This window comes from Podarcis gaigeae, assembly GCF_964106915.1.
Source record: "Podarcis gaigeae genome assembly, chromosome: 1".
NCBI lineage: Eukaryota > Metazoa > Chordata > Lepidosauria > Squamata > Lacertidae > Podarcis > Podarcis gaigeae.
Window position 1 is genome coordinate 136686322 of NC_139678.1, and position 16473 is coordinate 136702794.

At 48.2% G+C, this 16473-nt stretch overlaps 2 protein-coding genes across 6 annotated transcripts in view; one reads left to right on the plus strand and one right to left on the minus strand.

The window, feature by feature from the left end:
- ERBB4 (erb-b2 receptor tyrosine kinase 4) overlaps nucleotides 1-16473 on the plus strand; it is an 837205-nt gene that overhangs the window by 630386 nt on the left and 190346 nt on the right. For all 5 annotated transcript variants that reach the window (XR_014556491.1, XM_083704220.1, XM_083704222.1 and 2 more), the window contains exons 14-15: nucleotides 12042-12135; nucleotides 12628-12782. Coding sequence is in view for 4 of the 5 variants with exons in the window: in XM_083704220.1 (XP_083560346.1) it covers nucleotides 12042-12135; nucleotides 12628-12782 (249 nt within the window). In the remaining variant the exon portion in view is untranslated. The remainder of the gene's footprint in view (nucleotides 1-12041; nucleotides 12136-12627; nucleotides 12783-16473) is intronic.
- LOC310831628 (uncharacterized protein) overlaps nucleotides 1-16473 on the minus strand; it is a 466313-nt gene that overhangs the window by 384238 nt on the left and 65602 nt on the right. The window lies entirely within an intron of this gene.

The following is a 16473-nucleotide window of genomic DNA, read 5'->3' on the forward strand; positions in this document are numbered from 1 at the left end:
GTTGCAGGTGAATGTCTCAAACAACCAGCAGGCAATCAGTAATTGGTGGACACCATGTAGGATTCTTACATGATAGCTAGTAGCTAGTCATATGTGCCCATCAAATGGGGACGATATTGAAAAATAGCCCAGCATGAAGCGAAATTGCTAGCCCAGTCTGTGATTTGAAGGCTTGCTTACCTGATATTAGCTTTGAATTGGGAGACTGAGGAGCACGGCTTGAAGCAAAATAACTAGCCAATCTTTTGAAACCAATAGTCTGGAACAATCTGAAATAAGTGTGGGATTGATGAGCACAATCTGAAATAGCTTCTTAGTACTTTTATTATGAAATGATGAGCAACAGCAGCAAAAAAAAATGGATGCCTATGAAGTGGTCCCAAAAATCTAATGTCAGTATTTGGAAAGCAGAATAAGGGAACATTTGTGGTGGTTGGATGAATGCAGGCGTCTCCCCACTCTCACACAATTAGCATGCACACTTCCACTGAAATGCGCACCATTTCCAGTGCTGAAAGAGGACATGACAGAATGGAGCGGGGGTGGAAGAGGGCTGGAATGGCGTGCTCTGCGGCCAGGAACAAAACCCCCACCTAAGAGGTGATTCCCCTGTAGCTTTGCCCATCCCTTGTTAAAGAAGCATTGTGTGATCCAAGTCATTTATAAAGACGTTGAACAACAACGGGCCCAGGAGGGAACCCTGCGGCACCCCACTTGTCACTTTTCCCCAGGATGATGAGGAACCATTAATGAGTACTCTTTGGGTTCAGTCAGTCAACCAGCTACAAATCCACCCAACAGTTACCTCGTTCAACCCACATTTTACCAGCTTCCTTCCATGATCCTTCAAATTTGTAATTCCATTAAAAAAGAAAGAAAGGAATCAGACTGGTCTGGCATGACTTAACTTTGAGAAACCTATGCATCCTTTTCTAAATGCTCACACATGGACTGTTGAATTATTTGTTCTAGGACCTTCCCTGGTATCAATATCAAACTCACCGGTCGATAGTTACCTGGATTTTCCTTTTTTATCTTTTTGAAGCTGAGGACAAATTTGCCCACCTCCAGTCTGCAGGGACCTCACCTGTTCCAAGAATTCTCAAAGATAATAGACAAAGGGTCTGAAATTACATCTGCAAGCTCCTTTAGTACCCTTGGATGCAGCTCATCAGGCCCTGGAGATTTGACTTCATTTCAAGTAGCTAGGTGTTCCCATACTACCTCTTTTCCTATATTGGGCTGCAGTTCCCTCCTTACATCATTTATTCTGTTATCACCAGGTTGGGCACCACTTTCCTTTTGGGTGAAGACAGAGGCAAAGTAGATGTTGAGTAGTTCCTCCTTCACTTTGTCACCCAGTAGCATTTCTCCATGTTCCCCACACAGAGGACCTACGATTTCCTTGTTCTTCCTCTTACTTCATACATAGCCAAAGAAACCTTTTGTTATTATTTTTAACCTCTCTTTCAAGCCTGAACTCATTGTGAGCTTTAGCCAATCTGACTTTCCCTCTGCAACTGTTGGCTACTCGAGTATACTCCTCCTTCGTGATTTCCACTTTCTTCCATTTCTTATACATGCCCTTCTTAACTCTCAACTCATCTGTAAAGCTCCTTTTACGGCCACACCGGTTTCCTTAGATGCCTCCCACATTTCTTTCTTGTTTGTATTGTCTGGTTTGGGCCTTCAATATTTCTCCTTTTAGAAACTCCCATCCATCTTGGACTCCCTTCTCTTTGAGTAATTCTGGCCATGGATCACACCAAGTAGCTCCTTCAGCTTTTCAAAATTGGCCGTTTTAAAGTCCAGAGTGTGTGTCCGACTACACTCAGTTTTCCCTTACCTCTGTATCCTGAAACCCTGCACACCACAAAAAGTATATCCCCTACTTAGGGCTGATTTTTAGAAAGTGTATTTAACTTAAGTAGTCAACATGCTTCAATTAAGCATGCACTAAACTGCTTTTTGATGTGAGGCCTGAAAAAGAGATGTTCTATCCAGAGGATGCATGAAAGAAGTCCAAATTACCCATTAGCATCTAGTAATCATAGCCAATTTCCCTGAAAGATTTTCTTTTCAAAATCTGTAGCAAAAAACCTTTTTGTAAAATCTACCTAGGTGTAATTTTAGAAGGTGTCCTTCTAGATATACAAGAACAACAGCGCAGACAATAAAGACTCTTCATGTATATCCAAGAGTGGAGTTTCAAGAAATTATAATTATATGCTTCATAATTGTCCTCCTTGGTAATGATGCTCTTCTGTGGTGCCCCCTCCCCAGCTTAACACTATTTTTGATCATTGCATTGCAATAGGATTACCAAGTCATATATCCTTATAATTGTTCTTCCAACATTAAACTGGGATTCTATTTGTGCTTCCCATCCCATGAGAATATACAGAGCTTGCATTTTATCATAGTGGATATACTTTACAACAGAGGTGCGAGTGTGTGATGCCAATCACGAATGCTTCAACACCTTCCTTTTGCTGCTTTCCCTGTAACTGAGGTACTGACATCTGCTTCCCATTTCATAAGGAAAGCAGAGATCCACGGGGCTCAGGAGCTCAAGGGTAAAGTGGGGTTTTGTATAGCTGACTATTTAGCTCTATCCCCAATATATTTTATCTTATTGCTATGGCTGATGCAAATAAAGTTTCTGTCTATCAACACAGGGAAACTTTCAGCATCCACATTCCATCTGCCACTTCTCTGCTGCAAATTGTCGTTTATCCCACACTTTATAGCCTTTTAGTAGAGACTCCAACTCACCGAACTGAGTCTGCCACCAGAGTGTAGTTCCAGCCTTAGGCTAAGCATTGAAAGTAGGAAATTGGTGGGTTGGCTCTGTTTCTCCAGTTTTGCACAGATTTCCCCCACACACTGACTCTAAAAAGTACATACAGAAAACAGATTTACATTCAGATAGCTCTTTTTCTTGCCTGTCTCTCGACTCATTCACCAGATCTTGCTGCTGTGCTGCAAAAACAAAACAAAAAACAGATCAGCTCTGCATGAGCACTTCAAAACATTACAGTTCACAGGCTGTCTGGGATCTCATCATGTATATTATTACTCATACATGATAGTCCTTTTGTGCCTTCCTGAGCAGGCAAGTGGGAGTGGGAGGTGACGCATTGGGTTTGTTGTGACTGAGAAAATATGTTGGAAGAGAGACCCTCATCTTAAAACTGATGAAAACTGATCATCTGATGCAGGGCTGTCTTAAGCATATGTGGCACTGGGGTGCAAAGATCTGCCCGGCACCCCCCCCCCCCAGGTTGCCCAATCCCAGGTGCGCAGGAGGGCGGAGCCGTCCGGCCACCTCAGGGTCTCACTGGCTCGGCCGTACCCGAACTCGTGGCACAGAGCCACCCGCAGCAGAAGAGCCTGTTTTTGGCGCTCCCTGGACGCAACTCTTGGGGCCCGGACTCTTGGCCTGCCGCCCCTGAGAGCCCGGCGCCTCACACCCCTAGCGCCTATGGGTAAGATGGCCCTGATCCGATGATACATTTAATGTGTGGTTTGCTAATGTTACGTATAGAGTACTGCAGTTCATCTCTTGAATTGATTGGTTGATTATTATTTTTTTTTTAAATATATTTATAAAATTTTCAAATTTAACAATAAATAATAAAGAAAAAACAACAACATTCCATTTGAATTATACATCCAAATCTAATCTTTCCACTTTCAGACTTCCTTCAGTCTATCTGGAAATTTTCATGTTTTCACAATTATTCACATTTCTTGCATCTATATTGTTTTGTTTTTTTAACCAAATTAATCTTAACAATTATTATAAAACAACATTTATTTCCATTATTATCCCAGAGCTTCTTGAAAACCTACAAATGTTAATTGACCTTCACATATAGTCTTAATATACTCTGTAAATTTATCCCAGTCCTCGATAAATCTCTGGTCTCGCCGGTTCCAAATTCTGCCGGTTAGCTTGTCTAATTCTGCGTATTCCATCAACTTCATTCTGCATTCTTCTTTCGTTGGGATTTCTTCCTGTTCCCATTTTGATTGGTTGATTATTTTTATGCCGCTTAAAATATTAAAAATATCTTTAAGCGGTGTGCAGAAAACTGAAGCAACAGACAACTTAAACAAAATATTACAAAAAAACCCACAGTCACATATAAAAATGTTACATTAATACAAAGTTACTCCTATATTAAAAAAATCAATATCATTTCATTTTCCTTTTAACACACCTTCCTTACAGGTTCTATCCCAAGGTCTAAACAAACTCTCAGTTGACACACAAAAGTCTCATAACATTAAGAAAGCAATAAGGCGGACAAGTATATGGGGCTCCAGTTGGAGGTGGGCCGTCCAAAACCAGGTTACAGGAGACAGGCTGGAAACCAGCGGGGTACTGGTCAGACCTCAGCTGGAGAAAGGGTGACTGAGAGCCAGTAGTGCACTTAGTGAGAACTAACAGTTTTCCCACAGTGACATTACTTAGACTGAGGAAGTATCCAGACCCAAGAGTCTTTATACTGGGCAGCACCAGATTGATCCTCCCAGGCCAGTAGGATTAAGGTCTATGATATGAGACAGTGGCTGAAATTGCTTGCAGTTCCCCTTCTGTCCAGCAGCCGGGGTGGTACAAGTAGCAGTGAACAGTCTTATATCAGCAAAGAGGAACCTGAAGCTTCTCAGGTGTTGCTGGAGTTGCACTCCCACCCTACCTGATAGACTGAGCTGGCTGGAGCTGGTGGGCTCTAACAACATAGGGAGGGCCACAGTTCCCCCAGCCCTGCATCATGGTATGGTTCAATAATTGGTGCTCATAGTGCTTGACTTGTGCAAATATCTTCCCCAGACCAGCAGAATTCTAATAGAATGGGTGGGAGGGTGGTTTGTGTGTGTTTTTTTACTAGGAGCCATTTCTACCCAAGACCTAGCATTAGAGTTATCTGTCTAATGGAGACTCACCAGTGATGGGAAAACTGAGCAGGGAGACAATATTCGTTTGCTTCAGCCATTGTCCCAATGTCCTCCCTCGCGTTGCAACAAAGCCTCTCCTCCTTACAGAGGGGAGGAGATGTGGGCAGGAGCCATTTCCCGTGTTGGCAGGGGGCGTTCCAGCCCCTGCCCAGCTGGCCTGGCTGTCGCGCCACGCCCTGAGGTAGCCAACCAATCAGGTGGAGGCTTGGGGCGGGGTTTTGCCACTCACATGTGGCCATGGCAGCACTTCTGTGCTGATCCCGGGGGGCAGGTTAGCATAGGCGTAGTCAAAGTCCGGTCCTGAGTCACTAGCCTGGAAATCAGTCCACAAGGAGCGGGGCGAGGTCCGAAACAGGAAGCCATGCGGGGAACAGGAGCACTGGAGAGTCAGGTCTGGGTCTGGGCAGGAACAGGAACTCAACAACGATGTTGCTCCCACAACCTGGGACCGGGCCGACTAGCCTTTATCTATTCTGAGGCTAGGGGCGGTCCCGGCCCCCAGGAGACCCGCCTCTCTTGGCCTTAAGGCGAGCACTCCTCCTGGGAGCAACCAGTTCCCTTCGCCTCTCTGCCCTGAGTCTCTGCAGATCAGGAGAGGCTAAAGGGTTACTGGGCCCAGGGGGAGACTCACCTGCAGGCACTGAGTCCTCAACCACTCCTGGAGCCAGAGTGGGATCACCTGATGCCTGCTCCTGAGGATCTAACACAGGTGCAGGTGCTTCAGAATCCAAGCCCTGCCCCAATTCAGCCGGCCCTGGAGGCGGGGACTCCTGTGCAGGCTGGGATTCCTCTGGTTCAGCCTCTGAATCGGAATCCCAGGCCATCACACCATCCCCCCTCCCAAGCCCCCCCTCAATCGAGGGTCTGGACCCGGCTTGCTGGGGTACGCCGCATGGAAATCTCGGAGGCAAGCAGGCGCGTGGACGTTGGCTGCTGGTTCCCAGGAACGGTCCTCTGGTCCATATCCCTTCCAGTCTATGAGATACTGCAGTTTTCCCCTGCGGTATCGGGAGTCCAGAATGCGTTCCACCTCATACTCAGGCTCCCCCTGAACCAAAACTGGCTGCGGTCGGGGACGGTCCGGGTGGAACTCATCGGGTGGGGCCACCGGACTCAGAAGGGACCTGTGGAATACCGGGTGAATCTTCAGGGTTGCGGGCAACCGGAGACGGAATGCCACAGGCGAGACCTGGTCCACGATAGGAAACGGGCCAGTGAAACGGGCGTCCAGCTTCCGCGAAGGTCGAGAGGGGTGGAGGTGGCGAGTGGAGAGCCATACTAGGTCACCGACATGGAGTTCCTGCCCCACCTGGCGGTGGCGGTCGGCCTTGGCCTTGTACGCCTCCTTGGCCTGGCGCAGTTGCTCCATCAATATCTGTTGTTGGGACTGGAGCTCCTGGAGCCACTCTGTCACCGCAGGGACCGCGGATGCCGGCAGCACATCCGGAAACAATCGTGGATGAAAACTGGCCTGGAACGGGGTCTGCTGGGTGGACGCATTCACCGCGTTGTTGTAAGCGAACTCCGCCAATGCTAGGTGGTCGACCCAGTCATCCTGCTGGTAGCTGCAGTAACACCGGAGGTACTGCTCCAGCACCGCGTTCGCCCGTTCCGTCTGGCCATCGGTCTGTGGGTGGTAGGCTGATGAGAGACAGACCTCTGTCCCGAGGGCCTGGTGCAAAGCTCGCCAGAACCGGGATGTGAACTGAACGCCCCGGTCGGACACCACACGCTCAGGTAGGCCATGCAGGCGGAAGACATGCTGGAGGTACAGCTGAGCGGTTTCCTTAGCTGAGGGTACGGATGGGCAGGGAGCACAGTGCACCATCTTAGTGAAATGGTCGGAGAAAACTAGGAGGCAGGTATAGCCACGAGACGGGGGTAAGTCCACTACAAAGTCCAGAGAAACCGTATGCCAAGGACGTGGTGGAACTGGCAACGGCTGAAGAAGGCCGGGGGGTCGCCCGGATGGGCCCTTGGCCCGCCGGCAGACATCACAACCAGCGACATAGCGAGCCACGTCAGCCTTCAGGCGGGGCCACCAAAACTCACGGCTTACCAGATGGGTGGTCCGATACCGTCCAAAGTGTCCTGCGGCTGGGGCATCATGGGTCATCCGGTGAACCTCAGCCCACAGTGGCCCAGGCGGGATGTATAGGCGACCGTGGTGCAGCAGAAGGCCCTGATGCAAGACCAGCCCTGGATACTGAGGGCATGACCCTTTGGCCAGTTCCCGGAGTCGTTCCTGGGCCCAAGCATTGACCCGCTGCTGTTGCAGCACCCGAGCCTGCAGTGGTTCCACCTCCTGGGTGGCCAGGAAAGCCGCCGGTGGCAGGATCGTGGTAGGTGTTGCTTGCTGTACCGTGTCTGCGTTGTCTTCGGGTTTCCGGGACAGGGCATCCGCCTTCAGGTTTTGGGAACTCGGGATGTAGCGGATCCGGAACTGGAACCGGGAAAAGAACAACGCCCACCGGATCTGCCTTTGGTTCAGATTGCGGGTGGTCTGGAGGTTCCGGTGGTCGGTTCTCACCTCCACCGGGTGTCGTGCTCCCTCAAGATGGTGGCGCCAGACCTCAAAGGCTACCTTGATGGCCAGTAGTTCCCGCTCCCACACGGTATAGTTACGCTCCGCTGGAAGGAGCTGGCGGGAATAGTAGGCGCAGGGTAGGAGTGGCGCATCAGGTCCGAACTGCTGAGACAAGACGGCACCGAGAGCTGTACTGGAGGCATCGGTCTCTACCACAAAGGGTCGAGAGGGATCAGGGTGTTGCAAGATCGGCGCTCTCTGGAAACAGGCCTTCAACCCCTGAAAGGCCTCCTCTGCCTCCTTGTCCCAGGAAAACGGCATCTTGGGGCGCAGTAGCCAGGTCAATGGGGTGGTGCGATGAGCGTAATCCGCAATGAAGGTCCGGTAATAGTTGGCGAACCCCAGGAACCGCTGTAGGTCCTTGCGGTTCCGAGGTGCCGCCCATTCCCGAACCGCTGCCACCTTTCCAGGATCCATCTGCACCCCATCTGGAGAGTCGGTGACCAAGGAAGTCCACTGACCGCTGATGGAACTCGCACTTGCTGAGCTTTGCATACAGGCGGTGCTCTCGCAAGCGCTGCAGCACGGTCCGGACATGATCCTCGTGGCGAGCCGGGTCACGGGAGAAGACCAGAATGTCATCCAAGTACACCACCACATACTTGTCTAGCAAGTCCTGGAACACATGGTTAATGTACCGTTGGAACACAGCGGGCGCGTTGCACAAACCGAAGGGCATCACCAGGTATTCGAACTGTCCGTACCGGGTCCCGAATGCTGTCTTCCACTCATCACCGGCTCGGATCCGAATCAAATTGTAGGCCCCCCGGAGGTCTAGCTTGGTGAACACCTGCGCCCCTTGCACCCGCTCCAGCAACTCTGAAATAAGGGGCAAGGGCTACCGGTCTGGGATGGTAATTTTGTTCAGGGCCCGATAATCATGGCAAAGGCGGAGCTCCCCACATTTCTTCTTAACAAAGAGCACTGGCGCAGCGGTGGGCGAGGTAGAAGGCCTAATGAAACCACGCTCCAGGTTCTTGCGCAAGAAGTCTTGCAAAGCCTCGCGCTCTGGCTCTGTAAGAGAGTATAAGCGACTCACCGGTAGAGGCGCTCCGGGCTGGAGGTCTATGCCGCAGTCAAAAAAGTGATGTGGCGGCAGCTGGTCTGCCCCCCGTTCCTCGAACACGTCGTGATAGTCCCGGTACTCAGCGGGGAGCGTAGATGCAGCCTCCTCATAGGGCGCAGCTGCTAGCATCTCGGTTTGGGCGTGGGAGCTTGGGTCTGGGAAGTGCACAGTCCATTTGTCCCAGTCAATCTGCACATTGTGAGCCTCCAGCCAGTCCATCCCAAGCACCAGGGGGAACCGGGGCATGGAGGCAATGTCCAAAGTTCGCATCTCCCGATGCTGCTGGAGACACAGGACCAAGGGCTGGGTCTCCTGAGTAACGGCACCTGAACGCAGGAGCCGTCCGTCGATTGCCTCCACCTGTACCGGTTCTGGCTTGTTCTGAAGTGGCACCCGATGATGGGCAGCAAAAGCAGCGTCCATATAGGAGCGGGTTGCCCCCGAATCCACCAGAGCATGTGTAAGGATCCAGGGCCCACCTGGAGGGTATAGACGTACCGGAACCATAAGGTGTTGCAATTCAATTGGTGCGGCCCCATTCTGCGCTGTTTGGGACCCCAGGTAGCCAGGGCCATCAGCTACTGGGGGTTGGCGGTTTCCCTGTGGCTGGCGTTTCTCAGGACAGGACCGGGCGTAGTGTCCGCTTCCGCCACAGTAGAGACATAGATTCCCCTCCCGACGCCGCACCTTCTCCGCGGGGGAGAGGCGTGGCCGCACTGCCCCAAGCTGCATAGGCTCCTCCGATGACTCGGCTGTGGCCGTGGAGCTGCTAGTAGAAACTGGCGCCGAGAACTGGAAGTGCCGGCAGCCCCAGGCCTGGCGACGGTCCTCCAGCCGATCGTCTATTTGCAGATCCGTTGAATGAGGGCGTCTAGCGTGGTGGGGCGTTCCATTGTGGCCAGCTGGTCCAGTATCTCGTCTGAAAGCCCCTCGAGATACTGGTCCCGAAGAGCAAAGTCATTCCAGGTCAAGTCCTATGCCAGCAGCCGGAATTCCGTGGTGTATGCGGCCACAGTGGACTTGCCCTGTTTCAACCGCCTGATTGCCCGGTTGGCTTGACTCCCCTTCTGGGGGTTACCAAACGCGGCCTCCAAAAGATTGCAAAACCCCATATAGTCTATCAGCAAGGGGGAGTCTTGCCTGAGCAGCGGCAACGCCCATTTGGACGCCTGGTCCTTTAACAAACTAATCAAAAAGTGTAGCTTGGTGTGGTCGTCAGGGAAGTTCTGAGCTCTCCCTTGAATACACAACTTGGCCTGGGCAAGGAACATGGGGAAGCTGGCTGGGTCCCCATCACATTTCTCTGGCAAAGCCACTGGGTACTTGCCAGGAGCCGGGGCGTCGGCCCCAGGAGCCAGTAGGGCGTCCAACCGCTGCTGAAGTGCCGTGACCACATCGCTGAGCTGCTGCACGGTGTGGGTCAAGGCCTGGTTCTCCTGGGCCAATGCCACCAGGGCAGCTGCTTGGTCGGCCATGGCTTCTGCCTTTCCCCGAACGCACCCCAACGAAGGGGGAGTGCGGGCTGGTGGGAGCAAACTGTGCTGATCCCGGGGGGCAGGTTAGCATAGGCGTAGTCAAAGTCCGGTCCTGAGTCACTAGCCTAGAAATCAGTCCACAAGGAGCGGGGCGAGGTCCGAAACAGGAAGCCGGGTGGGGAACAGGAGCACTGGAGAGTCAGGTCTGGGTCCGGGCAGGAACAGGAACTCAACAACGATGTTGCTCCCACAACCTGGGACCGGGCCGACTAGCCTTTATCTATTCTGAGGCTAGGGGCGGTCCCGGCCCCCAGGAGACCCGCCTCTCTTGGCCTTAAGGCGAGCACTCCTCCTGGGAGCAACCAGTTCCCTTCGCCTCTCTGCCCTGAGTCTCTGCAGATCAGGAGAGGCTAAAGGGTTACTGGGCCCAGGGGGAGACTCACCTGCAGGCACTGAGTCCTCAACCACTCCTGGAGCCAGAGTGGGATCACCTGATGCCTGCTCCTGAGGATCAACACAGGTGCAGGTGCTTCAGAATCCAAGCCCTGCCCCAATTCAGCCGGCCCTGGAGGCGGGGACTCCTGTGCAGGCTGGGATTCCTCTGGTTCAGCCTCTGAATCGGAATCCCAGGCCATCACACCTTCCCTTTCATTCTGCTGCTGGTTTTTGTCGGACCACCCACCCTCCCTCCCTTTAGTTCATTGCTTGATTTTGACCTTGCTATGGACCTGTGGTTGGTTGCCTTGGTTGTCCAAGGGGCCTGGTAGGAATTTTTATCCAACTGGCAAATTGGCACCAGCCACTTGGTTTTTCGCCTACCTTGTAGCAAATCGTCACAACTTTTAGGTATTGAAGGTTAGTCATTGGAATATGTTTGCGTATTGGAGGGCAGGGTGTGGCCATCGCCTACCCCTCCACTTTATGGGTATTCCGGTAAAGGAATCCGGCGGTCGTGGATCCTGTCCAACGCCCTTGCTGGTGGCTAGGGCCATGGCACAACCCCCGGTGGCATCAGGGGAAGCTTTCAGTTGTATTTGCATCAACAGGCTCCTCCCACTGGTGATTAACTCTTGTTAAACTCATTAACCTAATATACTGTGTCCATATCTCTTTCTTATCCCCAAGCGGCTGGCGGGTCCTTGAATCACAAACCTATCTAGTATGCAAAGAGGGGTTTGGGAACTGAATGGGCAACTGTTAGGACAGTTCAGGTCTGCCTGATGTTAGGCAGAGCAATTGAAACTGTTCTCAGGATGGAAGGGCAGGGGTTAATAGTCCTACACAATTCCCATCCACAGCATGGATGGCAGTTCCAAAGATATGAATTCAGAGGCAGCTCAGAGATAATTCTTGTATATAGCATTTGGATAAGGCTTTTTCTCCCCTAGAGAAAAGAATAACTTGTGAGAGTTGTTTAAGTTGTAACAAAAAAGTTGCCAAAGTTACAGTTCCATGAGATGGAGGAAACCATTCTGGGTGACTTTAGGCCAGTGGTGATCAAATTCCTCACAACCTTTAGCAGCCTCTTCAGGATCTGCAAAACTTGTCTTTTTATTTAGGTAGGTGCTGCCTCCACTTTTCCATGCCCAGAGTTCCACACACAACACAAAATCTCTCAGTATCCTTGCTTTTAGGAACTGTGAACAAAAAGCAGGGGCACATCTTCATTCTCAGTCTTCTCAGCCGTCAAGCCACCAATATTTTTGTGGGAAGTAAATTGGATAAACCCAGAGAAGAGATTGGTTTGGTAGAATCATCGATTCATAGCATGGTAGAGTTGGAAGGGACCCTGAGGGTCATCTGGTCCACCCCCTGCAATGCAGGACTCTCAGGGGAGATGAGTGTCCTCGCTGGCAGAGCAGTCATGTCATGTTTGCATCAGAAACTGAACCAGCCCAGTTACTGTTTGGACCCTCCAGCATCTTTAACCCGCCTGCTGTTTCCACAGGGAATACAGGGAGTTTGCAAATGGTTCTGTCTGCGTGGAGTGCGACCCTCAGTGTGAGAAGATGGACAACAGGAGGATCACCTGCCGGGGGCCGGTGAGAACAATCTAGAGGCAGCAGGATTATACCATAACAGATAGCTGCTACATATACCTTATTCTTAATTATATTTTATTTTATGGTTAACTATTCCAAATGGCTGGTTGTAAACTCCAAAACATAACCACAAATGAGTTCTAAGTTTTATATTAATGGTTGGGGGGGGGGGTGTTTTGCTTTGTTATGTTGGGAAACAGGGCCGGGTGAGTGTTAGATTGCATTTCCTTCAAAGAAAGAAAAATAAAATCCAGTACAAGTTCTTGAATTGGGGGAAGGGAGCAGTGCATGGGAAGCAGACGGTCCCGCTGCTTTTCAAGGGCTTCAATGTGAGCCATAAAAGTAAAAATGCAGTTGATCCCATGAAGAAACTAAGAGATCTTGCGCTTCAAAAAAAGGGGGGGCACTGTATTTGGTATATCCTCAGTAGCTCCTGGGAAGCTCCAAGGTGGGGAAGAGATCTGAACACTGTATTTCCTTTTGTCTGTGTAGGGAGCAGACCAGTGCACCAAGTGCTTCCATTTTAAAGATGGCCCCAACTGTGTCGAAAAGTGCCCCGATGGTGTACAAGGGACAAACAGCTTCATATTCAAATATGCTGATGAAGACCGTGAATGTCACTCTTGTCATCCAAACTGTACTCAGGGGTAAGCTTATATACTTTAAGTAATGGCCATTTCCCCATATTTCCCCATGTTTGCTTAAAATATTGCTAATGTGTGTTGTTATATTTTTTAAAATATCTGCAGAATAAGAAATGTATGCTTGCCTGCCTGTCTTAATTTCCCATTTTGTTTATATTTGTAGATTGGATTTTATTAACAATATGAGTCTGTGTGAGTCTGTAGGTATTTGTGCAATTTATACACAGAGCCAGGTACATGCTAAGTGAAGCATTTTGAGACTCCGTGATTTAACTGGGAAAGTGAAGCTCATGCTTGACTTTGACTGGGTTGTACCATAGAGTGAGAGAGTGAGTGTGTGTGTAGGTTGCATGGATGCCAGTGTGCAAAATGATACTTTAAAATCGTTGATTTTAATAATAGAATTGTAGAATTGGAAGGGACCCCAGGGATCATCTAGTCCAACCTCCTGCAATGCAGGGAGCATCCAGGACAGATGGCCATCCAACCTCTGTTTAAAAATTTCCAATGTAGCCGAGTCCATCACCTCTTGTGGGAGTCTGTTCCACTGTCAAACAGTTCTTATGTTTAGTCAGAATCTCCTTTCTTCAAACTTGAAGCCCTGGGTTCAGGCCCTACCCTTTGAAGCAGGAGGAAACAAGCTTGCTCCATTTTCCTTGAGATATTTGAAGATGGTGATCATATCTCCTCTCAGTCCTCTTTTATCCAGGCTAAACATACCCAACTCTTTAGGTTCCTGAGTTTGGTAAAATGCTGTTTATATTGATAGCGCCATTATAAATGCAGAAGTCAGTTTTTGTTAGAATGTCTCTGACCTTTGAGATGTTATAAAAATGTATAAAGATTATGCCTTTCATTGAAATATCCATTCACTATTTTTCCCTTCATATACTACAGCTATACAGCTACTGTACTAATTTAATAAAGTGTGACCAAAATAGTTTGTTTGATGAAAAATATCCCCATCTATATCTGGAAAACAACATAATCCTCTAAGGTTTTGCTTTTAGGCATCTGTGATTACATTTCTGCTTCAGTTGTTATGTTCCAATGGCTAGTGTTTAACACTTCTCCTCTAAACCTATTAAAATGGCTCTTGTTTTCTGTTGAATGCCCCTTGTGCACATTTGTGGATGAAGCAACCCCAATACAAATACAGAAACTCTCATTCATATTTATTTATGAGCTTTTCCTTTGGTTCTGAGTACTATAATTCAGTTGGTAATGTTTGCTGAGCAGATGTCATGGGACATTGTTAAAAATAAAGGACTTGCTTCCAGAAGACTTCAATGGGATGCTTTTCGAAAGATAGTGCTTGTGGCTGAAGAACTGTAATATTACTTTCTGAATGAAGCATTGAAGACACACATAGAAGCACAAGCAACGTGGCCCAGATCAAGCAGACTGGGCTTCCTGATTGACCCATACGACATTTCACTGCATAATCTTTCACCCTTTTTGGCAGCATCTGCCCATAGTGATATCTGGGTTACCCAGAAAGCAACATTGGTCTGTGGCAGAACACTACCTGCTATATAAATAGCTCATTCAGTGCTTAGCATTATGCTTAGTAACTTGACTTGGTTCAGGGTGCTCCATCTTTCATAGGACACAACTGAACGTAACTTAAGACATCTCCAGCTTCAGACTGGCAAGAATTCTGAAGACTTCCCTAGAGACAAGGCAGAGGAAGCTTGAGGGGATAGCAGAGTTACGGAGTCATCCCTTCCATTTTTCCTATCTTTGTCATCAGCTCATTTCCCCTCTCCTCTCCCTCCCAGCCCCTAGAGAAAATTGGTCTCTAAAGGAGAGGGCCATGAGCATAGACAACAACTGATAGATGGGACCGGCAGCTCTATGATCCCAGCCAGCTTTCTCTACCCATCTTTGGAGGAAAATGATCTACAGTCAGAGCCTTGCTTATTTCTTACACGAAATGCATTACATATAGCAAAGACGCTAAATCAGTGCATATTCAAATGCCAATGTTCAGCATGCAGAATATAGACTTTAGCATAATCATAAAGAAACCTGGCACCGCAACAGCTGAAGTAATGTGAGCTGCAAATGTTTAATATGGGCCACTTGAGTTAAAGATGTTTCTCTGCAGTGAGCCAGTTTGGCTATGCCCAACCAAAAGCAAGAGGCAACAACAGCAAAATCTTCATCCTGTAAAATAATCATTCACAAGAGGCCTTTATTGTTTTGCAGCTAAAATTAAACCAGTAAATTATTCAATAAAATGTTGATGTCAACAGCTGTTGCCATTCAAAATGAGACCTTTTGCTGTTTTTGCAAATCTAATTACAACAGAGCCATTAGGGAAATGAAAGTAAGATCGCAGAGACACTGCCAGAATCTGTTGCAGAGGCATCTTACATTTGGCCCTTTAAAATCTGGGTTATATAATAAGAAAATTGGGAGGACTATTGGAATGAAGCAATAGAACGAGATATGGGATGAGAGAGAAAGGCGTAGAGCATTTCTAATGGTGTCCTCCATTAACAGAATGTTTGTGTAACATGTAAATACTACATTTTAACTCAAGATGGAACTGTGACATTGCAAACTGCTCCAGGTAGCTTAGCTAAGATGTGAAGTGAAAACACTTGGTCTGCTCTTCACTGCTCTTCACTTGCTACGAGAGAAGAGATAATGTGATTTCATGTAGGACATGATATCATTTATTATTCCATTGTGGAAAGGAGTGGGCATGCTTCATATAGTGATAGTGCCATGCAAAGTTTATTTTTTATCCATTTATATAGGTAGGCTCCTAAAGATTTTACTGGTTCTGCTCCTATGCCTTAACTACAGCTTGACATGTAGGAATTTAGCTGGTGAATTTTTTCTCCCTCCTTTATTTCTATGATGTGGGGAGTGGAGGAGAGAATAACTTACTAAATTTCTGCAGTCTGTTGAGCATACGAGCAGCACCAGAAAAAAAATTCTTGGCCAAGCCCATTTGTAAGTTGAAATTCAGTCCTTACAATCAGACAGACAGGGAAGGAAATTTCTCCAGGCAAAAGTAATATTCTTCAATATGTTGTGTCATGAATTATTTCTTTTGCTGGAGCTTCTGGAGGCTATGGAGAATGAAATGTGTATCCCTCTTCATAAAGGAGCACATGGAACAAATCCCCCAGTTCTGCTGCTTTTGCTACAGGAATCCTTGTTTTGCTAGCCCTTCCTATAAGAATTCACACATGGTTTTTCTTAGGACTGCCAAACCATGAAAAATGACAGCATTAACAGTAATTTTACCAACTTTCTCTTTGCCTACTCTGAAACCCCTGGAAAATTACCTTCTGTAGCAGGTGGTTTGGCTTTGGTTCAGTGAAATGTGCTTCCTGGTAACTTCCTGATCTTTGCATTATTAAAAGTAAAACATGGTATCTTGCCACCACTCAGAATACCCCAGACTCAGATGAACAAAGAGGCAGCTAAATGGGGGGAAATATATTAATCTTATGGCTAACCGAAACAAAACAAAATGCAACAAGGTACCACTCAGCAACACATTCCTTCATACTTTTATGAAGATTGCTCCCTATATTAAATGTACTTCTGTCACTCATTATTAAAAGGAAACTGAGTGGTCATAATGAATGCCCCAGAAATCTAAATTTAATGTCTCATCTGTCAGGCACTCATTTAGATATGCCGAGAGACAGAATTAGTATTTTCCCTCCCT